This window comes from Myotis daubentonii, chromosome 11, assembly GCF_963259705.1.
Source record: "Myotis daubentonii chromosome 11, mMyoDau2.1, whole genome shotgun sequence".
Lineage (NCBI taxonomy): Eukaryota > Metazoa > Chordata > Mammalia > Chiroptera > Vespertilionidae > Myotis > Myotis daubentonii.
In genome coordinates this window covers 35,473,790-35,500,648 of record NC_081850.1, presented here as the reverse complement: position 1 = coordinate 35,500,648, position 26,859 = coordinate 35,473,790, and the positions used below count along the sequence as shown (strand labels likewise).

The 26,859-nt window shown below is 44.7% G+C and overlaps 1 protein-coding gene across 9 annotated transcripts in view; it reads left to right on the top strand.

The window, feature by feature from the left end:
• Positions 1-26,859, top strand: part of SMARCA2 (SWI/SNF related, matrix associated, actin dependent regulator of chromatin, subfamily a, member 2) — a 169,004-nt gene that overhangs the window by 98,206 nt on the left and 43,939 nt on the right. For all 9 annotated transcript variants that reach the window (XM_059656800.1, XM_059656802.1, XM_059656803.1 and 6 more), the window contains 3 exons: positions 4,526-4,753; positions 6,965-7,042; positions 11,489-11,707. In XM_059656800.1, coding sequence (XP_059512783.1) covers positions 4,526-4,753; positions 6,965-7,042; positions 11,489-11,707 — 525 coding nt within the window. The remainder of the gene's footprint in view (positions 1-4,525; positions 4,754-6,964; positions 7,043-11,488; positions 11,708-26,859) is intronic.

Below are 26,859 nucleotides of genomic sequence, written 5' to 3'. Positions count from 1 at the left end.
CCCACTTCTTCCAGGACAGGGGTCCAAACTGACCCACGGGCTGAGTCTGGCCCGCCACCTGTATGTGTACGACCCGCAAACGAAGGATGGTTTTCACATTTGAAAATATAAAGTAAAATTGAAAAAAAGCAGCCAGCCTTTTGGTGAGGCCAGTTGCCCAGTGTTTGCTCGGGGCCCAGGCAGCCTGGGCGGGTTCCCCCTGGGCTCCTGGTGGAAGTGGTTTCTGACCCTGTTCTGCTAGACGGTCACGAGGTTGATGACATAAAACCTGCCATCTTGGCTCCTGCTTAGCGGCTCTGGTGACGACGTGTTAGAGAGACGATTGAACTAAAGGCTTGAAAATGAAGTTGAGGGATGTTTTTCCCTCCTCTGGATTTTAATTATCTACCTCACTTTCTCCTCTTTGGAAAATAATGGAATTTGGATGAGTCCCAGCTGCGTTCATGGTTCAGCTGTCCAATATTTATAGTAACTTAAATATTCTGAGGAAAAACTCTTGCCTAATTAGTCATTTGACTGTACAGGTCCCAGCAGCAAAGACAGGGCTCCTGGGCAGACCCTGGCCTGCTGCCTCCTGTGCCGCACGGGTCACAGGAAGCTCGTCTGGTCGAGACGGGTCTGATGGGGACACCATGAAACAACTAATTCGCATTTCCCCAGAGGCCATCCCCTGGACCAGAATGAATGAAACTGATAAACCAAGTTTTTATTGTGCAGCCTTAAAACTAGGCAACTCTGCTTCATAGTTTTATGAAGGATTTTATTTAAAGATTTTATTTAAAGATTTCATTAAAACCTTTTTCTTTTCTTTTTAAAAAATATTGATTTTATATTTAAATATTTATCAATATCTATATTGATTTTAGAGAGGAAGGGAGAGGAGGAGGAGGAGGAGAAGGAAGAAGAGAGAGAGAGGAGAGAGAGAGAGAGAGAGAGAGAGAAAGAAACAAAGAGAGAGAATCATTGATTGGCTGCCACACTGGGAATCTAGCCGCAACCCGGCATGTGCCCTGACCACCGGGAATTGAACCGTGACCTCCTGGTTCATAGGTTGATGTTGAACCAATGAGCCATGCCGGCTGGGCAAAACCTTTTTCTTATTAGAAGACTAATAGATGTTTAAAGCAGAAAAAAACACAGGAAAATAAAATGAAGAACATTTAATAACACCTATAATTTTATTACCCAGAGATATAAACATTAATTGGCTTGTTGGTGTTTGCCCTTCCTGCCTTTTCTTGGTATAATATGCACATATAAGGTCATCGTACACACACTCACATTTAACTTGTTTTCATATATATGTTATGTCGTTAAATCTACTACAATATAGTGGTTTTTTTAAAAATATATTTTATTGATTTTTTTACAGAGAGGAAGGGAGAGAGAGAGTTAGAAACATCGATCAGCTGCCTCCTGCACATCTCCTACTGGGAATGTGCCCGCAACCCAGGTACAAGCCCTTGACCGGAATCGAACCTGGGACCTTTCAGTCCACAGACCGACGCTCTATCCACTGAGCCAAACCGGTTTCAGCTACAATATATTTTATGATACTATGTTGGTACATGCATATAGTCGAAAACTATAATTTATTTAATCTGTTATCATTGAATGTTTCCTTAATTCTGATTTTTAAAAAAAGAACATTATTAGTAATAGATAATGCTGAGAAGTCCATCCTTATTTGTACAACTTTGTTCCCCATCCATGATTGTTTTCTTAGGACAGGTTTCCAGAAGTGAACTTTCTGGGTCAGAGGCCATACCCAATTTTTGCACTTCGGATACATAGTGCCAACTATCTATCCCCAAAAAGTTTATCAAAAAGTAGTACCAGTTTACTAGTCTACTAGGAATCCTTTTCACTCCCCAAACTAAATTTTGAGTCTTTGACAGAATTAGATCCCAGGAATTTGCTACATGAGCAATCACTGTATATATAATGTATGTATGTATGTATGTATGTATGTATGTTTATGTATGTATAACTCAGTGATTTTTAAAAAATATATATTTTTATTGATATCAGAGAGGAAGGGAGAGGGAGAGAGAGATAGAAACATACATGATGAAAGACAGTCGTTGATCAGCTGCCTTCTGCACGCCCCCTACTGGGGATCCAGTCAGGCATGTGCCCTGATCGGGATTTGAACCGTGACCTCCATCCAGTTCATAGGTCGATGCTCAATCACTCAGCCACACCAGCTGGACTCAGTGATGTTTTAACACCTTACAGGTGATTCCTGCAACTTAAAGTTAGTTGTAGGTAACATCAGATTTACTGTTGTTTTGGTTTATTTTTTTTTTTTAATTAAATCTTTATTGTTCAGATTATTACATTTGTTCCTCTTTTTTTCCCCCCCATAACTCCCCTCCTCCCAGTTCCCGCCCCACCCTCCGCCCTCACTCCCCACCCACTGTCCTCATCCATAGGTGCACGATTTTTGTCCAGTCTCTTCCCACATCTCCCACACCCCTTTCCCCCCCAAGAATAGTCAGTCCATTCCCTTTCTATGTCCCTGATTCTATTATAATCAACAGTTCATTCTGTTCATCAGATTATTTATTCACTTGATTCTTAGATTCACTTGTTGATAGATGCATATTTGTTGTTCATAATTTGTATCTTTACCTTTTTCTTCCTCTTCCTCTTCTTAAAGGATACCTTTCAGCATTTCATATAATCCTGGTTTGGTGGTGATGAACTCCTTTAGCTTTTCCTTATCTGTGAAGCTCTTTATCTGACCTTCAATTCTGAATGATAGCTTTGCTGGATAAAGTAATCTTGGTTGTAGGTTCTTGGTATTCATCACTTTGAATATTTCTTGCCACTCCCTTCTGGCCTGCAAAGTTTCTGTTGAGAAATCAGCTGACAGTCGTATGGGTATTCCCTTGTAGGTAACTCGGTTTCTTTCTCTTGCTGCTTTTAAGATTCTCTCTTTATCTTTTGCTCTTGGCATTTTAATTATGATGTGTCTTGGTGTGGTCCTCTTTGGATTCCTTTTGTTTGGGGTTCTCCGCGCTTCTTGGACCTGTAAGTCCATTTCTTTCACCAGGTGGGGGAAGTTTTCTGTCATTATTTCTTCAAATAGGTTTTCAATATCTTGCTCTCTCTCATCTTCTGGCACCCCTATAATTCTGATGTTGGTACGCTTGAAGCTGTCCCAGAGGCTCCTTACACTATCCTCGCATTTTTGGATTCTTTTTTCATTTTGCTTTTCCGGTTGGATGTTTTTTGCTTCCTCGCATTTCAAATCATTGACTTGATTCTTGCGCTCCTCTGGTCTGCTGTCGGGCGTCTGTATAATATTCGTTATTTCAGTCCGTGTATGCTTAATTTCTAGTTGGTTCCCCAATATAAGATCGAGGGTCTTATTAGTTTTCGTGTAGAGCTCATTAAGTTTATCGGCAGCTTCTAAACAGTTCTTGAGAGACCTTAAAAGTGTGGTTCTGAACTCTATATCTTCCTTTGACAATTTTGTCCTGTTTCTTTGTCTCCGCATTTTGTTATGCTTCCTTGGTGCACCCCCTAGTGGTCTTTGTTCGCAGTCTTATAGTTAAATCTTGATTGTTGTAGCTAATTCCAGGGAGGGTTTGACCTCCAGGCCAAGTGGCTATGAGAATCAGCTGTATCAGCAGTGAGAGAACTTCTGTCCTCTAGGGAGGTGCTAATCTAGCCTTTGCCTGAGGCTATCCGGCAAATGCCTCTGTGCAGGGCTTGGGCGGGGCGGGTCGCACAGGATCAACAGGGTGGGCCGGAGAGAGCAGTTATGGCGGCTCTCAGTCCTGTCCCCAGGGGCTCTGCCTCTCTGAGTCCCAGCACCCGCTGCAAAGCTCGGAGAGAAAGCTGCACTCGCTCTGACCGAAGCCAGACAGTCCCGCTTCTCCCGTTTGAGTCTGGGTCCCTAAAGACTCTCCCGGATCTGGTGCTCAGAGTCTGCGACTCCCTACCGATTGAAAACAACAACCGCACCCTCCGCCGCCAGCCCGCTCCGCGTACTCCGCACCTCAGAATTTGACTTCAGCACTGCGCCTCCTCTGAGTGTCCGTGTGCGTTTCTCTTTCCTCCTAGTTGTAGGACTTCCACTCAGCCAGCGTTCCTGTGGTTCTGGGTGATGTCCCTTCCGTTTTTTGGTTTCACTTTTGAAGTAGTTGTTCAAAGCAGCAAACTCCGGCGTTAACCTATGCCGCCATCTTGGTTAATCCTTGGTTTATTTTTTAGTTAGGGATTAATTTTGATGGTGAACCTGGGGACAGATAAAAACAGCCTGAGACCTGGATTTCAAAGCCTGAGGAGTATTTCAGTTGGCTTGGCTAATTTCAACCCAGGTTCCCTCAACTAGGAATAAGGGCCTTGAATTGTTCCAAAGAAGATAGCTTGTATATTTTAAAAATGAAAGCAAAATCTTCCATTAGTGAAGGTGGAGTCAAGTGAGCCTCTCATAGTTCCCTCCAGGTAGGCGAGTGGTTTTCTCGGCTCATCCAGGCACCTGGCCCTCACGGCGCCCTGTTCTCACCCGCAGGACCTGCAAGCCCAGGACCGAGCCCACCGCATCGGCCAGCAGAACGAGGTGCGGGTGCTGAGACTCTGCACCGTGAACAGCGTGGAGGAAAAGATCCTGGCTGCTGCCAAGTACAAGCTCAACGTGGATCAGAAGGTGATCCAGGCGGGCATGTTCGACCAGAAGTCTTCAAGCCACGAGCGCAGGGCGTTCCTGCAGGCCATCTTGGAGCATGAGGAGGAGAATGAGGTATTAGAGCCACCTTCATGAAATCAAACAATGGCTTTGGTGTCCGACGATTAGGACTAGCCTCTGTGTTCTTGAAAGAACTTCCTGGGCCGGCGTTAATGAAAAGGAATAAATTAGCTGCTGTCTTCCATCCCCAGCACAGAAAGCCTATGCGAGTTTTCCGAGTGTTTTAAAAGCAGTTGCCACAGGCACCTCACGGCTTGGCCGCCCCGCGATGCTTCCCCGGTTTCTCCCGGGAGGTGCAGCCAGCATGCCTAATAGGCTGCTTGCTGCAGGGCAGGTGAGGAGACTGCAGAGGCCACTGTCAGGGACAGACCCCGCTGATGAGACAAGAGGGCGCGGGGAGGGGCCCTCCTTGCCTTTCCCTGCGCCATCCTGCAGAGCCCTCGGTCTCTGGTCTCTTGTCTCTTGACGGGAGATCACAGCACTCCCGTCGTTTGTAGGACAAGCCCTCCCAGCCTTTGGGAAAGTAGGACCTGACCTGGTTTAGGGAGAATGCAGGTCGCCTGGAGCTTGGCAGGGAGATGTTGATCTCTCCCAGCCCTGAGGGGGGCGCAGGGTGGAGCCTGGAGTGGCCATCCATGCCTCTCGCTTCTCTGCGAGCAGCCTGCAGGGGCTCCACACGCCTGCCAGGGGATCAGCGTGCCGGACACGTTACCATTTTCTGGGTGGCCTGTGTTTGATGTGAAGGCGTTCGGGGACACAAAGAGACGGCAGACAAAGGCACTGGTCCTGAGTGTCTGAGGCAGCGTGGGCTGCCATCTCTGCCGCTGACAGGCTATGCATTACTAGGGCACAAGGAGCCCAGGAAGAGTTATTGCCCACTTCCCTTTGGGTTTGTTCTCCGGGAGGGTCCGGCCACTGCGGGCAGGCTTCTTGCCAGTTTACAAGGGGAACTTTTCACCTGGGCGCAGGGACGTGCAAGCCCCCCACCTACAGGCAGTGGAAGGCCAGCGTGGTTCTGGGAAAGGGGTGAGCAGAGCAGGACATCCCTTCTCCAGAAGTTACATGCACCGACTCTTTGTACTGAGTCCCAGCCCACCCCCAGCTCATCTGTGTCTTTGTCAGATGAAGTGGAATATTTGGACACATTGACTGTAATCAATCTAAAGATAAACTAGAATAGACGATTTTTCAAAACATCCTTTTTTTACTCGATTGAATTGCATTCATTTCTAACGCAGTGCATAAAATGTTATCTTGGGAGCCCACAGTCATCTCATTTAAGCTGTTGGCACACTCGCACTCTTTCTAGATGAAAATGCCTCTTTTTAAGAAATGGGATGTTCAAAATTCTGGGTTGTCCTCTTTCTTCCCTCTGCTGCTACTCCCCATTCGGTTTTTAATAAGCTCACTCAGCATGTGATAAAAATAATTTTGTATGGTTACCTTCCATAGGATATGCCCAACTTTTAAAATCATTGTTTTAAAAGTGTAGCAGTCATAGCATAGCATTTCTAAAAGCTCGGGAACTTCCAGTTTCTGAGGAATTTGCAGAGATCATGTTCCTTTGTTTAACATAATATAACATGAAAATGTTAGCTCTTAAATAATTGCCTTTTCTAATTCATTTCTATTGTTTTAATTAAGTATAGTTTTATAGGGGTTTTGTTATTCAGTTGTCCTATTCACAAATCTCACGTTAGCATAATAATGCCCACTGAGATACACTGACTAAACATACCTTAAAAGGCTAGATGTTTGCATGTATGTGGTTTTTATGGTCTTGCTTTGTGCCTAGTCTCAAAAGTTTCACATACTCATGTTTTTGTAAGGCTTTGAAAATGAGCATTTATATTTGGGATAAGGTTAATAGGGTTAAAAGAATTAACGTTAGGCACTTTTTCTTGTGGCTTTCCTTATTTAAATCCCTGTGATGTAAATGTCTCACCCATTTTCAAATGAGGTCATTGAGGTGGGGAGACCTTAAGTAATTTGTTTTAAAAGTAAGGGAATCAAGATTCACGCCCAAGAGAACCGGTATTTCTTATCGTCCTCCCTAAATAGGTTTTGCTCTGGGAAGAGGGTTTGAGTAACTTGGAAAATACTGATGGCAAGTACTGCACCCACTGACCCTTCTCTTTCCTTTCTGGCCTGAGAAACGGGACCCCTGTGGCCTGGAGGACAGATTCCCCTCACCCGTTTGTACCTCACTGCAGTCATCGCCCTCTCTCCCTAAGCCTGTGAAATCATTCTGTTTCTCAACCCCAGGAAGAAGATGAAGTACCCGACGATGAGACCCTGAACCAAATGATCGCTCGACGAGAAGAAGAATTTGATCTTTTCATGGTAATACTATAGAAAACCCTGGAAACAGCTGCCGCATCCCTCTGCCCCCTTTTCTACGGACACCAGGTGTCTGGGGCCTGCGTGCCCTGGCGGAGTTGCATTTCTGAAGCCTGTGCCTCTCCTTCAGTTCACAGGCTGCTCGCTGGCTGGGATTAGCCTGTCGGCCATATTTTGTTTGGCCCACGCAGTGTTTTTTATAATTTTGAACTTGTTGCCAACATAAAAAAAGAATCCTGATTTCTGGCTTCTCTTTAAAAAAAAAAAAAAAAGAGAGAGTGGGCAATACCAGGCCCACATCTCCATAGAGACAGACAGTTGACTGGAAGCTGAGCACAGACCCTCACCCCCAGGTCATTTCTAATGGGGGTGGGGCGGGGGGGGCAGCATCCTCCCGGAAACCTGCCCTCCTCCCAGGGCAGGGTTTACAGCTCTCCCCTAGCTGTCTCCTTACAGGATCAAAACAAACATGCTCCCTGTGGGTGGGGGTGGGAGGACAGCAACTAAAACAAGGTTGTGCCTCTTATTGTTGAGAGCAAATGGGAACCCCCCCAGGTGCGCATCAAGGTGTAGCCTGCATGTAAAGACCAAAATTGGTTGGATTTTACTGGTACAAAGTAGATGTAGAGAACCTTGACATTTGAGGATTTAACAGCCGTGGCTTCAGCCTTGATGTTTCATCTAATTTTGCTGACACCTGAATTTGATTTATGAGTGTGGCCTGCTACAAGATCAGTATGTGTGGGAGAAGTCCCTTGGCCATGAGAAGGGAGGCTCTCCAGAGAAATCTTTTATTACCTTCTAAGGCTTTTGCTATAGCGAGTTTATTTACCTCTGTTTATCCTCAATCTCAAAACATCAGGTAGTTACTGGATAAATATTTATTGAATGAGTGGCGGCATTTGCAACATGGCGGGCCTTGTGAAGAAGTCAGTGTGGATCGGGATATACAAAGTTGCGAGGCTCCCTCCAGCACCTTCCAAATTTATAACAGTTAGCCTGATTGTGGAGTGAGTGAATCCATCTAAACTCTAATTCTGGCTTTTGAATGGAGCAGAGCCCCCAAATCAGAAGTCCCTTGGGTCTCAGACAGGTAATTTGCATAAGCGAAGCAAGTGGACTGGGGCCAGTGGACGGTGTGCACCGGAGCTGCCTAGTCTGAGGGCACAGAGCTGCAAACCCCATGAAGCTAGAAATTACGTTTTTAAGAGGCGCTGGAAATCTGGGCTTTTGTATGTAATCTCTGGATTTCAAAATGTTTGCAGCTAAATTCATTTTTTATTATTATTAACACTGCAGGCCAAACAAAACACGACTGTGGGCCAAATATGACCCACAGGGTTTGCATTCTCCGCCTTGTTAGCTAGACAGTCTGAGCAGGGGCTCCAGCTGTGCGGAGGCTCAGGTTATTTTTGAGACCTGGTGTTTTCTGTCTAGGGAACAATGATTATGTCCACACATAATGATTCAAGATGAAAGACATTCCGTTCTTTCTCGGGAAACTTTTAGGTAGCCATGGGAATAACTCCTAACCTGGGATGTGCACATTCCCCCCTTCTAAATGAGCCACCCTACCCAGGTTGGGCCATTTTGGAGAGAACTGACGCAAAAAAAGAGACGTTAACAGCATGGTCAACATGCTCATAAAACCTAAATGTCTTAACTAGTATTGTTGGTCACCACCCTTATAGATTGTATCTATTTAGGTAAAGTAGCGACACACACAGGAAATAGACATCTTTTCTCCCCTGGAGGGGCTTATTGAAATGTAGATTACTGGGAATCCTGAGGTGGGAAGCCCTTTACTTCCCTGGCTGATCACTGATGGGTAGTGATTCAGCCCTGCTCTAGCCTCACATGCTCCGGAGACCCTGAAAGGTAGGCTGCCTGCCATTGTACGAATCAGATTAGGCCCCAAAATAAGAGGCAAAGAGTACTTCTTTTTTCTTAGTTTTGGGCTGGGTATTTGTAGAAATTGACAGCTTGGGGGGGACGGGGGACTGGAATATCTAGCCAAGGCACAGATTTCTTTTCGTTTGGGACTATTTTATCTCACAAAAACAGGCTTGGAACTGGTGAAGGTGGTTAAGGAACACTTTTTGTAGGTATTTTGATTTTGTGAATGTTCTGCCTGTTTCTTAAAAGGTTGATTTCTCATTTTTGGATTATATTTTTGAGTTCGTTTGTTTTTTGTTGTTGAATTTATTGGGATTACATTGGTTAATAACATTATATAAGTCTCAGGTGTACTTTATGATACAATATCTGTATATTCCATTGAGTGTTTTTCAGTCTTATAATCAGCTAGCTGCCTTTCTAACTCACTATTCATTAACACCTCCACCAGGGGGCAGGAAATCATATTTGAATCCTTGCCAGCTACTCTGATTAAAAAGTGTAGTGAGAAACAATGGAATGTGAGCTGGATTTGGATTTCAGTATTTAAACTCTTTATTCGTTATTATAAAAGAGTTAGTTCTCTGTAAAATGAACCCAAACTTTTTAAAACCATAGGCACTGTAGTTAAATAACACATTAAGCAGATAGTCTCTTTAAAATAAAAGAACATTTCTCTTGAACATTTTTCTTCTTCTAAAAATGCGAAGTGAGAAAAAGTTATCTCTCATACTGATTACCTGTGAATTTTACCTAAAAAGATACTTTGACAGGTCAAGGTACATATCTGAAACATTTTGCTAATATATAAATACTAAGCTTTTAGTGGCTATGTTCCCTACAAAGGCAAGAAGTACTTTTAAAAATATTTGTTAGCATAAGGTTTATTATCAGGCTTTAAGACAAACATATGCATGTAATAATAAATAAGACTTACTTGAATATCAACTTCAGATTGTGTACTGGAATTCTGCAAGTAGAAATCTCTGGGAAAGAGATGCAGTCAATAGAACTTCAAGCTGATTAAAAATTGTATCAACCCTTCCTAAAAGGAAAAAAAATGCAAGTGTAATTTGTTTTCTTTTATATCAGCAAAGATTTATTTTATCAATTGTGTGGCACGTCATTTTACAGGTCTTGGTATAGGTAACGGTAGTAGCCTAACCAAAAATTGAAGCGACAATATTTTGCCATCTCATTGCATAGCACATTACCAAAAAATGTTTTTCTTCTCAGCTGTCTAATAACTATTAAAAAGATTACCTCAAGAGGCCCCTTGATCGAGAGATTGCAATGTTAACAAGGCATCCTCTCTGTGCTGATAGCAGAGGCTTGGTGGGTCCCATTGCTGATAGTAGAGCATTAGAAGGCAGGGTTGGGGTTGCAAACAGCCTCTCCAGCTAACGATAGCCCATGACAACGGGATGACCACATTGACCTCCCAGTGGGCCTCTGCCATGCTCCCAAGCCCACCCATTTGGGAATATAATGATTTCCAAATATGTTTAAGCATTGTTTAAGGGTTGAACTTTAATTTTTAAATAGATTCTAGAGTTCAGATTTCAGTTTGAATAGAAATTTCACCTATATTCTGTTACCAGTTTTAGCTCTTATGGAAAAATTGTATTGAACCAAAGGAAAAAAGAGGGAAAAGGTAAATTCATTTAATGGTTAATGGTCTATTCAGTTGTGGAAATGACACATCAGCTAGTGATATATACATATAACTAATGTATGTTGCAATTCACTGGAGGTTTTGTTTGCTTTTCTTTAGCTATCGAATTGTTAATTATAAGTTAAAACCATATTTGTGGCACTTTATAAGTGCACGGGGCATGGGAAAATAGGCATTTTTGAAGGTTATAAAATAATACAAAAGAGAGCCATTTTTTTAATAACTTGGCCAGTGGAGATGAGATTACATCCAAGGTCTCTCTCTCTCTCTCGTGGTATAATATTTTCATAAGAGCTAAATTTTCTAAAAGCTGAAGAATTGAGGGGCATTCCTCTCACAGGGCCCATGGCCTACTGAACATTTAACACATTCATGGCCGACCGACTGATCAAACCATTTATGTGCCCCCATGTCCGAGTCCAGCCGAGGGTGGTGGCCACTCTGTTAGTGACACTTGAGTTGCTGATTTTATTTCCTGATTGTTGAATGAAAAGCATGAGCCCTATCGAATAAAAAAAGGATTTTCTTTTAACATGCTTAAAGGATACTTTTATGGCCAGGGCAGCAATGAATTGTATCACCAGGGCTCCTATTTGTTAAATACATCCCCAGTTTGAATCTTACTTACGGGGAAGCTTTGCACACATATAGACTAAGAAAAGGAACTTTTAAAGATTGTTTGTTAAATGCATACATACATCTCAGCAATGGGTACAAAGGAAGGGAAGAGACTAGCGCATCCACGAGAGAGAGTGCCCTTGGGACACGCTGAGAGGGACCCCGCGGCCTTAGGAGGCGAGGTGCGAGGTCGATGCGCGGTGGGTCTGTGCGGTACCGAGCCCCTCCCGCACTGATGAAACTTATGTTCCTGTCCTCAGCGCATGGACATGGACCGGCGGAGGGAGGACGCCCGGAACCCAAAGCGCAAGCCGCGCCTCATGGAGGAAGATGAGCTGCCCTCCTGGATTATTAAAGACGACGCCGAGGTGGAGAGGCTGACGTGTGAAGAAGAGGAGGAGAAGATATTCGGCAGGGGGTCTCGCCAGCGCCGGGACGTGGACTACAGCGATGCCCTCACCGAGAAGCAGTGGCTGCGGGTAGGTGTGGCTCTCTTCACTGTCCTCCACGGTGGCTGGCGGCGCTTCTTGTTGGCTCGGAGCAGTCAGGGGCCTAACGCTGGCCTTCTTGGAGGGGCGCGAGTCGCCAGGAAGAGGGGAGATGGCTGCTGACCATGGATAAAGTCATTCTGCTGTCGCCGTGGAATCGTTCTTCGTTCCTTGAAATATAGTGAAGAGTTTTTTTGTGTGTGTTTTTTGCTAGAGCAGAGCTGGCCATTGGATTATTAGAGCTCTGAGACCCACTAAAGTTTTACGACCAATTGCCTGGTCATGCCTCACTCTCTCCGAGTCAGAATCAAAATGTGGGAAAGGGGCCTCCGGGATCTTTTTCATCGGCCCCCTCCTCTCATGGTCTTGAATCGGAGCTTTACTTCTCCGAGGCCTGCAGGGGCGGTTCAGGGGCAGGCCTCTTCCGTACTTCATTCGAGCCAGAAGGTGCCTTTGTATTGTCTTGGTGTTACGGACAAAGCAGTTGAGGCCCAGAGAGGTTAAGTGATCGTGCGGGATCGCACAGCTGGCCAGAAACAACCGGATCAGTGAGTGCTGTTGCGTCTGCGCACTCACTCCAAGTTTGATCTGCTCTGTCCATCGCAAACACAGACTGGGGCCTGGGACTTGGCCACTTAGGCTTAGAAGGGTTGTTCTTTAGTTTAGGGTGATTTCTTATTCCGACTGAGGAATGACGTCTCGGAAGGTTCGTTGGGGAGCACGAAAATATAAGAAAGTGCGTTCGAGCCAGGTGTGTGTGTGCCAAGTCCCGTGTGAATCTTCCTTGGGAAGGTCGGGCCCTCCTTGCCCTTGGTGGGAGCAGACAGTACCTAGACAGACACAGTCTGGGGCACGCATTCCAGGCAGGGCCAGTAAGTGCTCCCTGGAAATAGTAACGCAGTTGGGTAAAAACCAAACAAAATAGAGGTGGTTGTTGTGAGTTGTTCATTTTATCAAAAGGGAATGCAGTTTCCAAGGTTTGTAGAACAGAGATTTTAGGACCCGGGTCATAAGGAGGTAGGTGGGTTGAAAAAGGCCACTGGAAGGATTTTGAGATTGGATGTCAACAGCAGGCAGGTCTTGGCACCACTTGAGATGTGATTTACTTGGGATGTTGTATGATGAGAGAGACGTGATCTAAATTTCAAAAAGATTGAAGTCTGTGGTATTCAGAAAAGAGAGACTAAGAAAGCATTGTTTGTGTTTATGATTGAACAATGGCTATGAAATGTAACTTTCGTGTGATTATTTTATGGTCGTATCCAAACATTCAGGTGGCCTCAGAATATGGCTTTATGGGTTTCTTTTGTTTCTCTATTGTGAGGTTATCAGCTGTATAACTAAGACTTGTTCTATAATGTGAAGAGATTTGTGTTTAATAATCATTTCTGAGTTCAGGAAAATCGATTCCCTTTCTTTTTTATTTAAGCAATGAATTAAGTACCTGGAGTATTATTACAGGAGATATTAATCTAGGCCGACATTTTAAAGTCAGTCTTTATATATGTATTACAGAGAAAATAACCTTGTTTATTGGGTACGAATGTAGCTGAACTTTTTATTTTTTAAGTAATCACTGGGAAATAAATGCTCTTAAGAAAAATAACTATGAATCTCAGATAATGTATAGGTTTAGAATATCTCATCTTTTTCATTCAGTTTCTATCACAAATGATTAGCACAGTGTTTAGCCCCTAGTAGAGACTCAATGAATGTTTGTGAAATGAAATTAAAACCTTGTAAGAGGAAAGTGGAAAGTTATAATTTACCAGTGATGTTAGGTTGTCTTTCTCTTTCTGGTGCACCTAGTGGACTTCCTCTTATCGGTAACGTATGCATCTAAAAATGGAAAACTAGTTTGTTTTACGAAACTACACTGTGAAATTGATGTTCATAATTTTCAGCCTAAGGTGTATTGTGAGATACCAAGTCACCCAAGAAGGCCAAAACTGTTCTTAGTACAGCTCTCTTGTAATCATTTCTTTTGGAATCCAGGCTTTCTCGAACCGGATGTCCATTTTTGGTATGAGCTGGGAACTTGCTGTTAACCAGGGACCGATGCAGAATGCCCTGTGGCCCTCCGCATTCGGAACAGATGCTCACTGTCGTTTGTTTTCTTCTTCACCAGTAGCAATCTTGCGTAGTACCAGCCTGTTAAGCTTCTCTGATCATAAAGTGATATTCAGGGGGTTCTCACGGGCCTGCGTGTGAAGAGAGATTCTCGATTGGCTTAAGATTGAGCACGTTGAGCGAAACCCAGCCAACACAGCCTTGAAAGGGAATTTGGCAAGGACCATCATGTAAAAAATGCTGTAGCAGGGCTACAATAATTCCTCTTCTTCCTGGCAGTGTTACACAAAGCCTGCTTGGCAGAGGCATCAAACATACATAGACTCCCCGAGTTGGAAGGCAGCTGAATGGAGCAGCTACCCATCCTGTGCTTAAATCACATCGTCTGCGGAGCCCAAGCCAAGAGGCTGGCCGTCCCTACAGGAAACACTCCCCTTCTTGTCTGCGGAGCCCCTCCAGACCTTCCCTTTGAATGGAATCCTCTTTCCCTGTAGCGGCTCCTCACTGTCCTGGATTCTAGTCCCTGGAGTGAACAGAACGTTATTTTTTCTCTTTTTAGCATCACATCCCGCTGGACAAAATATTTGAAGACGCATGTCCAGTCTGGAATGAACTTTCTACCCTCCTCTTTCTTCTGAACTTAGCTCATCCTTCAAGGCCCAGCTCGCTTGCCAGCACTTCTGTGATGCTTCCACAAGTATCACACTTGCCACTGTGTTCTCATAAGTCTTTGCTTGTCCTTCTGTCACAGCTCAAACCCGGTTTCCTGGTTTTCTTGTTCGTGGCCGACGTGCCTGGTTTCCTGACTAGTGGATGAGCTGCATCTTGTTAGAACTTAGGTCTCCGTGTGCAAAGAGTAAGCGCCCATTGATTGCCCAGTTGAAATCGCACTGGTTGATTGATGTATAAGAGTGTTGCCTAGGGTAATGTTCACGGCTGCAACAGATGAACCTAAACATGCCCTATGTGTGGGCCTATTCAAAAAAATAAGTGGAATTTTTATTTCTCACATGGAAGTAAGTCCACAGTAGGCATTCCTGGTTGGTGGGGACAGCTGTCCTCCATGTGGCCAATCAGGGATCCTGCTGACAGAGCCTCTGCCAGCTTAGACATCCCGTCCCAGTGAGCTGGAGGCGGGAAGACAGCGTGGAGTGGCGGGCGTGGGGTTCTAATGGGCTGGGTCTGAAGGTTCCATGTCACTTCTGCGCACATTCCATTGGCTAGAACTCAGTCCTACGGCCACCCTAGCTGTAAGGGAGACTGGGAACTGGCCTGGCTGTGTTATAGGATGAAGTGGAGGGTCCTCTTCCCCACTGTGATGCTGGGGTTGAAACATTCAACCCTGTAAAGAATTATTGAGTTTATTTAAGCCAAACTGTCGATAGTTTCAGGGAAGCAGAATCTTGACATCCTATATAACAAAAGAGGTAATATGCAAACTGATCGTCATGCACTCATACAAGATGGTCGCGCGCCCCCCCCCCCCCCGTTGCCCCCGTGTGGTCACAAGATGGCTGCCACAAGATGGCTGGCAGGGGAGGACAGTTTGCAGGGACCAGGCCTGCAGGGGAGGGCAGTTTGGGGCGACCAGGCCAGTAGGGGAGGACAGTAGGGGGCGATCGGGCAGGCAGGGGAGCTGTTAGGGGGTGATCAGGCTGGCAGGCAGGCGAGCAGTTGGGAGCCAGCAGTCCCAGATTGCGAGAGGGATGTCCAACTGCCAGTTTAGGCTCGATCCCAAAGGGGTCCCAGATTGGAGAGGGTGCAGGCTGGGCTGAGAGACACCCCCCCCCCCCGTGCACGAATTTCGTGCACTGGGCCTCTAGTATTGAGATAATGCTCATGAGAATGGCAGTTTTTCCGTTTGTTTTATAAATTACAATCACAGGATGAGATGTAAGTGGGTTACATGAAATCCGTTTTGTGATGGATTAGGGAGGCGGAGGAAAGCAAGGGGAGGGGGAGGTCCTCTGGGATTGGATAAAAAGTAAAATGATAGACACTTGCTTCCTATACATAGGTGGTACAAGATAGTTAACAGTCAACAATGAACACAATAACAATGGAGAAATTTGTGGTCTCCACCTGGGTGCATTGATTGTGCCCTAAGGGAAGCAAGTGGCACAACCAGAAAAGGGAAGGTTACAGGTTACCCTGACATTCCAAATGCCTGTTGTCAGAGATGCAAAAAGGCAGTAGGCTCAGTTAAGATCAAAGTTGATCTTTGTCAGGGAAGATACTAGCCTAAGATGTGACTACCCACTGTAAACTGCTTTTTTAATTTAAAACGTTTTAATTTTAGACCATCCTTTGTGGTTACTTTAGGCCTGTACATTTGCAAGGCTGCCACGCAGGCCTCCTCTGAGCTAGTCAGGTTAGCATGTGGCCCCTTTTCGTCCACAGGGTGGAGTCCTTACAATATCTCAAGAAAAATTCCAAAGTTCCATTTCTCTTAGTCCAGTCACAGAAGAAGTTCAGCTGGGGTTTCAGTAAAACTAGAAGCAAGGCCAGTGTCCAGAGTTTCCTTTCCATATTGGAGCCTGTCCGTTCAGCATCAGGCTAGCTGCAGTCCATGAGTCCATTGTGTCTGGGGTCCACATGGCCCAGTGGGCCCTGTGGGAGTCCCAAGAGCTGCAAGAGCACAAGAGTAAGAACTCCTTTGTTCAGAGGATTAAATATCCCAATGTCACACCCTTGCAGTGGCCACGCCCATTCTGGCCAATGACCTTGGTTCTCAAGTGTGACTGACAGCAAACAAACACCTTCCCTGTGTCACCCCAACTTTACCAGGCATGCTCCTATCTCCCCTTTTTTGGGCCCCTGGGAGTGTAAAGTTGTAGCCACCTGGTGAAGCTGACTAAGTGACAGGCCTATAATGTCTGGCTTGTCTTTGCTTCTTTCCTATTATCAGTATCTAGTTCATGACAACAGAATCAGCTGTGAGTCCAGCAAAATAAGATTTTGGTGACTAGGTAGCCTCAGAACACTTAGGTTAAAGTTAAGTGATATGACATGGCCACTTCCTTTTAAAATGTTATTATGGTTTCATCACAAACAGGTTTTATTTTATAACCATAGTATGCTAAAAATTCCCACAGTATCCTTTAGACAATCTGTTTAGTTGGAAGATTTTAACTTTTTTTTTTTCCTGTATTTGTAATGTTGATTTAAACGAAAAGGATCACAATTTCCAACACAGCTCAGTTAAAAAGAACAGAGAGAGAGAGAAAGAGAGGGAGAGAAAGGCTTGTAGGTTGTTTTAAACTTCCTGTTTCCATTGAGGAAACTTCAATTTCTTTTTAGCCAGTCTCAAATGAACTTTATCTTTTGGGGGTAGTCAGTTCAACATTCATGTATGCTATGGGCTGTCTCTCTCTTCCCCTGGGGGCTCCTGTCCCAGAATCCTTCCCAAGATGGCATCATCTGGGTAAAGATGGAAGCTGGCCCCTGGACCCACCTTGAGTTGCCTGTTTAGCATAACAGAGGCACAGCTATCCCTCAGGAAATTCCAAGGGTTTAAGAAACTCCTTTGCCAGGAACCCAGGACAAAGGCCAGGCAGATTCTTTTATACAACAGGTAGCAACATCCTCAGGCCTGACCTCCTGCCTCTCTTCACCCCTTTCTCTGCAGGGAGGCTCACTACCCTGCCTCCCGTCCTGCAGCTTCTCCCCACAGGGTGGCTTCTCCTGCAGTTCTGAGGATCCCTGTCCACCAGGCTTAGCTCTTGGTTGGGAAGAGCCTTTGGAATTGAGGAAGCTCCTCTCAGTCAGCAAAGCCTGATGCAGAGGCTGCTGATGCTGGCTGCTCACACATCTGGTTCTGGAAGTCACTGGTGTCGTTTATTTGTCTTCACGTACCAACTTTATCCTACCCCCCCCCCCCCCAAAGGGGCACCCCTGTGCGGGGAATAGGCTCTTTAGAAATTGTGAAAGAGAATATTAATGTGGTTATTAAAATACTATATGCAGTACCATTTTATAGCTTTCCCATGGTGTACCCAGGTGATGACTGCTAAATCAAGTATGTATATGTATGTTGTATTTGTGCACACACGATAATTTCTTGGAAAAAATATCTTTGTTTCTGTATGTGTGAGAGCGGATGCTTCGACCTAAATTGGCAGGTGCCTGATGAGCCCTGTGGGCTAGTTCTTTTCAGTTTAACTTTAACCATGTGCACAATGACTGTGATGTTTCTGGTATTGTCATCATTATCGAAACGGGGGCTCCGTAAAATGGGGGTGCCTGCGAAGCCAGAAAATGGGCTGAGGGCGTAACCTGGAATGCCTAGCTTTTCTGTTCTTCCTGTTCTTTGGTCCTTCTGCCAACTTCAGAATCCTTCCCTTCCTCAAAACATTTAGTGACATCCCGGAATTTCTGTAATTGCTGAGTGAGTGATTTGTGCCCTCCAGCACTTGGAGATAATTGGAATGCAATCTGAATTATGTGCTCTGTATAATATTTAATTGCCAGCCTGCTGGAGGGAGCGAGCTTCCTGCGAGGGGATGCTTTTGTTTCACAGTGGATCTGATGTCTGGAAACGGCCATGTGGGAAGCCCTTCTTTGTTGCTGGTGTCTGTGTGGTCTTATGCGTGAGCGCGAGGATGCTTCTTTCTGTGTAAGCTCCTGGCGAGGAAGGAGGGCACCTCTGGGTTGTTGCAATGTCCTGTCCAGTTGGGCCCCAAGCCATGTCATGGTGGTTAACACTCCCTTCCCCGGATCTTTAAAGCTGGCTATACATAAGGCTAGTTTTAGAAGCCAGAGGGTTTCGATAGGGACCTCAGGGAAAGGCAGTGCAGAACACCACCCTCTTTTCCCTCTACCAGTCTGTTGCCAGGACAAGCGTCCCATGATTTAGGTGTCTGAATGGGGTCCTCATAGTCATGTTGACTGACCACTAAAAGGATTTTTGAGGTTCCCCTTTCCCAAAGCTCAAAGTGGAGAAAACAGTCAGAGACGCTTAAACCACTTAATAGCAGGGGGATAATAAGTGGCACTTCTCATTGGGATTTAGTGTGCGCCTCTAAAAGCTACGTAGCACCAGCATGCAAGTACAGAAGATGCCTTCGTTGGCATTGCATCACAACCAGCCCCTGCTCAGCTCCAACGGAAAAGGCTGAGGAGTGAGTGCATGGGAGTTGGTCACAAAGAACTAGAAATAGTATGAAGGTAGTTACAACATTGGGATTGTAAACAGAGTATTTGAGACATAACAAAATATTTTCTTAATATATAGAGAGAGGGTTTTTCTCTCTCTAGGAATGTTTGAAACAGGACACTGTCCCACCTCTGTCTGGGCTGGGTTAAATCTGATTCTGCTTGAAATCAGACACCAGTGTTGCTGAGAGCATCAGTGATTCTGTGAGATGGAATAAAATAGAATCAATATATAAAATAAACACAATAAAATAAAATATTTATTTGTCCGAAAATATTTTATTTTATACTGGCAAGATTGTTTTGAATTCTTTATCTAAAGCATAATGTGCATAATACCAAGTAGCTTGATGCTTCTTTTGTTTTGTTACTTTAAATGATCTTTCCTTGCTTTTTATATAAGATTTTTTTTTTAATTTTTAATTTTTTGGTTTTGTGTAAGTGGCATTTTTAGTTTTAAAATTGGGTCATCCATCAGATTTACTGGGGCACCATTTCTTGCAAGCTGCATTTCCGTTTTTATACACAAGGGAGAGCTAAGGTCCTAGTAAATAGATTTGGGTTTTGCAAAATTCCAGGTTCCTCAGTACTTCCGAAGGCCTTACTGAACTAATTAACGGCAGTAAGAATCGTGAATTGTTTGGGGAAATATTTGACAGCAGCAAATGAATTTTTATAACTTTCTCCGATTTTCATTTTATTCTTAAATCTATTGGCTAGATTGCTTTCACAGTGATTGTATCATAATACACTCCCTCTTGTCAAAATTCAGTTGGGTAAATTCAATAGAAATAATCCCCAGAGGGCCAACTAAAATATGTATTAAAGGTTGAGAAGTGAGAAAGACTTGTTTCAATTTATTTTTTTAGAACTGTGATGCCTGGAATTTCTGGTCTCAAGTACTGTTCTTTGAAATCTAACTCAGTCGTTAAAAATAATGAAGTTGGAACTGGCTTACAGATACTAAACCAGCCCAAATAAGTGCACATTATCTTTACAAGGAGAAACTACTGCAGAGAAATAGATGGTTTTAAGAATATGTTGGCTTTTTTGAATCAAGATTTTGGTTTTGCCCCATACTTTTTTTTTTTTAATCAATAAAGCTACACGAAGAAATCAGTCTTTAAATATGTGTTTATTTTTAAAAATTTGCCCTAGCCGGTTTGGCTCAGTGGATAGAGCGTCGGCCTGCGGACTCAAGGGTCCCAGGTTCGATTCCGGTCAAGGGCATGTACCTTGGTTGCGGGCACATCCCCAGTGGGGAGTGTGCTGGAGGCAGCTGATCGATGTTTCTCTCTCATCGATGTTTCTATCTCTCTATCCCTCTCCCTTCCTCTCTGTAGAAAATCAATAAAACATATTTTTAAAAATTTATCTTTATTGTTGAAAGTATTACAGATGTCCCCCTTTTTCCCTATTGACCCCTTCTACCTCCCCACCCCCATCCCAGGCTTTCACCACACTGTTGTCTGTGTCCATGGTTATGCATATATGCATATAAGCTCTTTACTAAATTTGTATTTATTTTTGACAAATAAGAAGTATGTATATTTAAGGTGTACAATGTGATATGTTTTGACATAGGTCTTCATTGTGAAATGCCCTCACTCATGGGGTGCAGGTGGGAGAGAGTATAATTAAGGACGTTGGAGACAGACAAGGATGACTTTGCTGTCCCTGTGCCCCTCCCTGTCTGGGTGGGTGTCGGCACTGCGCCTGTGATGGCTGTCTAGCTGGGGAGTTTAGGAGACTGGCTAATAACATGAGCCTTGGAATCTGATCAACTTGGAATGTGACCCCAAGTGCCTAGCTTGCTCGTAGACTGTTCTTCACAGAGTTTTCTGGAGTTTAAATGTGTGTAACATGGAACCTGGCATGTAAGAAGGATTCCTCCAAAAATTAGCTATTAAGGAAAACATTACTATTAAGGGTTAGCTATGACATATTAAATTACTTCAGAGAAAAATCTAATAGGACAGGAAAAGAAGAACAGCATTTCTGCTTTGTGTCTTGAATGCGAGGTTTGGAGTGACAGGACAGAGGTAAAAGGTGGATGAAGAGGCCCCTGTCCTGGCTCACGAGTGGAACCGAGGAGGATGAAACGATGAAACGTTCACTCACTGGACATGCTGTGGGACGCGCCCACAGGCTTTGTCACCTCAAGCCCACTGAGCTGCGCTGCTCACTCAGCTCTCGACTCTCTCCACTCTGGTTTCCATGCCTGCAGACATGACCACTGGGGCCAGCAGCCAGGCACCTGGACTGCAGGTCCTGGCCCAGCCGCCAGCTAAGTGTGTGATCTCGGACAGGTCTCTGACCCTCCTGCGTTGAGATACATGATCTTTGATTGGCAGGGTCCCTTCCACCTGTCTAAAGGCCCTCCCAAATCCCATGAAGCGGCTTTTGCCTTTACTTTTCAGCATGGTTTTAATAATGGTCATCCCCTGCTTTCTTACCCGTGGGGTCCATTCACGGAGACTGTTTAAAAGCAATGCCCATGTATTGAACATCAGTGGGTTGAGCCCCACACAGTGCTTGGACTGGGGGAGACGGTGTTAATTGCCAAGTTTTTATTCCTCTCCATCGTGGCTGGCCCACCTTATTAGTGCAATTAAGAGCCACATTTGAGAGATGCTATTAGAGATGCTAATAATGCACACTTAGCCAACCTGAAGAGCTTGTCAAGAGCAGGTCTCCAAGTGTACACAGATGGGAATTAATAGAGATTAAAATAGATGGTGAGAAGCTCTAACTTGGAGGGCTTTTAAACTGTTCAGGAAATCCGCAGTTTAAACATAATGTTTCCTACTTCATGCTAGAGCTTCGGTGTCATGCCCCTGGGGGCGTTAGTTACGATTTCCCCTCCTTTACACCCAGACTCTGGAGGGTGGAAAGGCAGCTGCCTCTCTTGTGCAGTCGGGCCTCCAGACCCGGAGGTAGTGGCATTCGTCTCCTGGCTGCTGGGAGACCCAGGCCTCTGTAACGGCCACACCTGTGTCCGGGCGTTTTCCTACCCACCCTCCTTGCCCCCCCCCCCCCAAGTGAGGGGAAATACAGCAGCATAACCTTTGACAAAAGAAAGATTCAAGATTTAGGTGCCAAAACAACCAGCTGGAGCATGGGGCATTTGCAGGTTCTTGGTGTTTTGGCAGAGAGCTGTACCTCTTTGTTCACAACGGTCAGGTGGCAACCCAGAGTGGTCAGACTGTGCTTTCCAAAGCAAATACCAAATCTTCTCACCCTCTACCCACTACCGCCACTCCCCACGTAAAACCCTACTGTGGCCTCTATGCAAGTGAAATTCAATCCAAAGATTTGAACATGGCCTGTGCGGCCGTGGCCATCTGGCCTCTGCCTGGCCCTGGAATCTCATCTTCAGCCCTTGCTCCCTGGGTGGCTGCCACACTTGACTCTGTCTCTGATCCCTTGCACTTCCAGGAAGGCTCCTTTCCAGGTCATCCCATGACTGTCTGCTTGTCCTAATGGTTTCTCTCCAGAGAGATCCCTGCTGACCACCCTCGATGAACGAGCCAGGCCCTGCCAGTAACTGTCCCATAATTTTTGCCAGTCCTCTTCATTGTCTCCTTCCACTAATATGACGCTCCAAGAAAGCCAGGGCTCTCACCGGTCTAGTCTACTGCCATGTGTCAACGCCTGGAGTAGCACCTCAGGCATAGTAAGCACTCAGTAAATATCTGAATAATTGGTTGCAGAATTAGTAGGATCCTATGGCGTTTTTTGACCAATATGGTCAAGGTGGATATTGTTGGCATTCTTTCCCATTGGAAGATTCCGTGACCTGTGTCTTCATGTAAGAATTTCTTAAAAGAATCCTAGAGGCATGCTGTTTTGACATAAGTGCTCTTGAGCTTTTCAGTTGAAGGCTTTGTTTTAATTTCAGAAGATTGTTTGAAAATGCATAAAAAGTACAACTATTGCTTGACTCGGAAATTCTCCTAGGTTTGTAAACAGCTGTCTTCCAGATCAAACCCTCCTCTCTTTCAGCAAAAAACAAAAACAAACAAGCAAACAAACAAAAACCAACAGATTAACACATCTACTCTAACTTGAAATTAAAAGATTAAAAAAGTAGTAAGTTAATTGGGTTATCATTTCTAGTTTTGTACAAGAAAGTCCTTTAAATATAATGTCATATTTTTCCAGATGGCTTCCTTTCTTATTTTCTAAAGGATGTCCAGTTGTTAGAATCATGAAAAATCGCAAATGGCACCATGAAACTTTGCTGTAGGGAAAGCTCGGTTCTTGTTGTGCCATTGCTATTGAAATGTAATGTTTACGTTCACTGTGCTTGTACTCCCCTTGTAGAAAGCATATTCTAATGCTTGGTGCTGGGTTTTTTTGTTTTGGCTTTTTTTTTTTTAATATCTTCCCCTTGGGCCTTGTAGAATATTTTCTAAAGACTATTTAAAATGATATCCTCAAAACTTCACCTTCATCAAGGTTTCAGTGGTTCTGTTCTCCTCCATGTTGTGGAACGAACGGTGCTCAGGCATCAGGGTGTCAGGGCTCTGGTTCCAGACCTGTTGTTGTTCTGCTATGTGATGCCTGGGATAAGTCACATCACCTCCCCGAGCCAGTTTCCTTGTTCATACACTGGAATTGTGAAGTGAGGGCCGGAGCTAAAGGAGAGAGTGTGGCCCCTTCTCTCCTGCCCTATCCTTCTTTGATTTTGTCTTCGGTGGCTCTAGAAAGAACTATGTGGTTTTGCTGTAGTCTGGCTGCAACTCTGAAACTGAGGGACATGGGTGAAAGATTTTTCTTCTGGCTTCCTCTTGGAAATGCAGGGTTGACAAGGGGCTTTTTAGCATGTTGGAGGACCCAGTACATGACCCAGTGTGCAGAATTTTCAGGACTAACTGGTTGTAGCATTTGGAGAGTTGAGATGCGTCCTGTGTGCCCACAGGACATGATGGACAGCACTCCAGTGGGGTGGAGCCCATGACGGGAGCGCCCCCTGCCCCCTGCCACAGGGGACTCCTTTCCCTGCACAGGTAACTGGGGGCTTCAGCAATCTGCACAGACCAAGACCGAGAATTTTCACGTACTTTGTCATCAAGAAGAAACTACCCACCCCCTCCCTGTTTTATCCCTTGTACACGACCTGGCAGAGTAGCTGCTAAATGGATCCATCTTGTTCTTTGAAACATGTTAAGTCTCCCTCAAATTATCAACACTGACTCTGTTTGCATTCACTTTAACTCAAAAAATCAATACACTAATTGCATGAGATATTACTGGAAGGTGTGGGGGAGGATGTTGTGAAGTCCAACAGACCACACTGTTGAGGGGTGATATTTACCACAGTCTCATCTTTACCCAAATATGGTGATTGTTTTATTAGTTGTATCTTTCTGCATTTTTATTATCAGTACCAGAAACCCCAGAAGCATCAGGATTTTTTTTTTAGCAAAGTTTAAAATAAAGTGTATGTGGAGGTATTGTCCCTGTCATAAAAGCACAACAAGAAATACAGAACCAGAATGAGGGGGAGAAAATAGAATCACCTGTAATCTCTGTGACCTTCATGCATCCAGGTTGGAGAAGGAGCCAAGTAAAATCACCACCGACAGGGCTATTTCGGTGCCATTACATCCAGAATTATTTTTAACTTGCAATGAGGCTCAGCTCTTTTGTAGCAGTTTCACTAAATCCCAACTCAAGAGGCCCATCAAGCCCCAGCCTGTTAGTATTTTCATGCCCTTCATTCGATCTTAGGAACACCCTGTTTTACTGGGCGTCCAAGGACTGTTTTTAGGGGTCATTAAGGGACATGCGGGGGCATGCCTTCCCACCCCGGATTAGCTAACGATTTTCGCTTCTTTCGGTAAACGGGCCTTTTATAACTCCACTTCCTGTTTCACAGGTTGTTTCCCCGGTTTTAAAGGTGCCTTTCCACCGCTCTTGTGTTATGTAGTTGGTGCTTTTTTACTGCCGTAAGTTGGCTCACATCACACTGTTCCCTTCCCCAGGACTGAATTCGTGTTTGTTTGTTTTTAATTGAGATAGAATTGACTTATAACATTGTTAGTTTTAGGAGCCAGGACTGAATTCCTAATCCAGATTTATTCCCATAGAATGTTCAAGACTTTTGAGACACATCACACCCTTTCTCTCTGTTCCTTTATGCCCCTTCCTCCCCGCCACACCGTGCAGGGCTGGGTGCTGTGAACACCGGTCATGTTTTAATCCCCTTAGAGACTTGGAATATGTATTTCTTCCACTTTGCAGATGAGGAACTAGTCCTCCGACGGACGGAGCATGGTTTTGGATTTAGTGTTAGCTCATGGCAGGTATGTTTGGAAATACTTGTTTAATGAATTTTATATTTTGAAAATGCACATGGATGCCAGTCTGTGGGACAGTGGGGGAATTGGTGAAAGACAAATGACATCCTAGTTTACAGTCCTCTTTTCTAAAAAATATTTTTTTATTGATTTCAGAGAGGAAGGGAGAGGAAGAAAGAGACAGAAACATCAATGATGAGAGGGAATTATTGATTGGCTGCCTCCTACACGTTGGATTGAACCCGCAACTCAGGCATGTGCCCCTGACTGGAATCGAACCCGGGACCCTTTGGTCCGCAGGCCGATGCTCTATCCACTGAGCCAAAAGGGCCAGGGCTAGTTTACAGCCCCTTTGCCCACTAAGCGGACCTCCTCCTGGCTTGTGAATTCCAGCGGCTTCTTGAAAAGCTGCAGGAGCTCAGACTTCAGGTCAGAGCAGCAATAGGTATATCCCTTGATGGACTGGGAGGACTCACTGCTGCAGGTCTTCCAAACAGCCTCGCAGATGCGATAGGAGAGCCGTCGTGGAATTCCTTTGCTGAACAGCAGGACTCTGGGGGGTGCAGGCCAGTGTCTCCCCCTTGTTTGCCTTGCATCCCGGAGGGCCCTGGAGGCCAGTGCCCGTCCCTGTCCTGCTTACCTTGTTCAATGAATTGCAGACAAGACACTGTTTTGCCTTGGAGCAAAGTAGAGGGTGTTGATTTTCGTTGCTCCTCCACGTTAGATGGTCCTTTTTGCCGGCTGGTTGAATATCTTATTCAAGCCACTCAGCTCTCAAAGCTAGAGCAAGTGAGCAGATTGTCCAGGCATACATACCGAGAAGGTGCTGTGGGTTCGGTCCCAACCACTGTACTAAAGCGAGTACTGCAATAAAGCAAGCCATCATCTTTTGCTGGTGGAGGGTCTTACGTAAAAAAAAACAAAACAGCACACCACCTGTGGAGCTCAATAAAGCGAGGAGCAATAAGATGAGGTGTGCCTGTATGGCGACCAGTTAGAATAAAGGCAATTTAAGAAGGTGGGCTGCACGGGGCAAACGGAAAACGGGAATCTTCATTTTGCCTCTCACGTATCTGACTTGCATTATTTCACTGCATAATTGTGTAGCCCTCCCTTGAACAGAAATCCAGGCCTCAGAATGTGCTTCCTTGGTAAGTCCTGCCATTTGGAGGAAGAGCGGAGTCAACAATAAGGCTTTGCTTTATTTCAACAAGATTTTTGGGTCCCACCGGTGAGTAAGGCATCCATCTAATGCCTTTGAGGCTATTTTGATTAGAATGCCATTTTTTTTTTAATTCAAAAGATTTCAGAGTGATAGGAGATTCAGGCATATTTTAAGACAAAACAAAACTGATAGAAAGCAGAATTAAATAAACACTGAATAAAAGTACCTGTAATATTGTGGGGAAAAGGGATTCAGTATGATATTGTGAAAGGTGGCATTTTAACCATTTCTTTCTTTCTTTTTTTGTTTTTAATTCTCACCCGAGGATGTTTCTCATTGATTTTAGAGAGATTGGGGGGAGGGGGAGAGAAACATCGATCAGTTTCTCCTGTACATTCCCCAGCCGGAATCAAACCTGCAACCTAGGTATGTGCCCTGACTGGGAATTG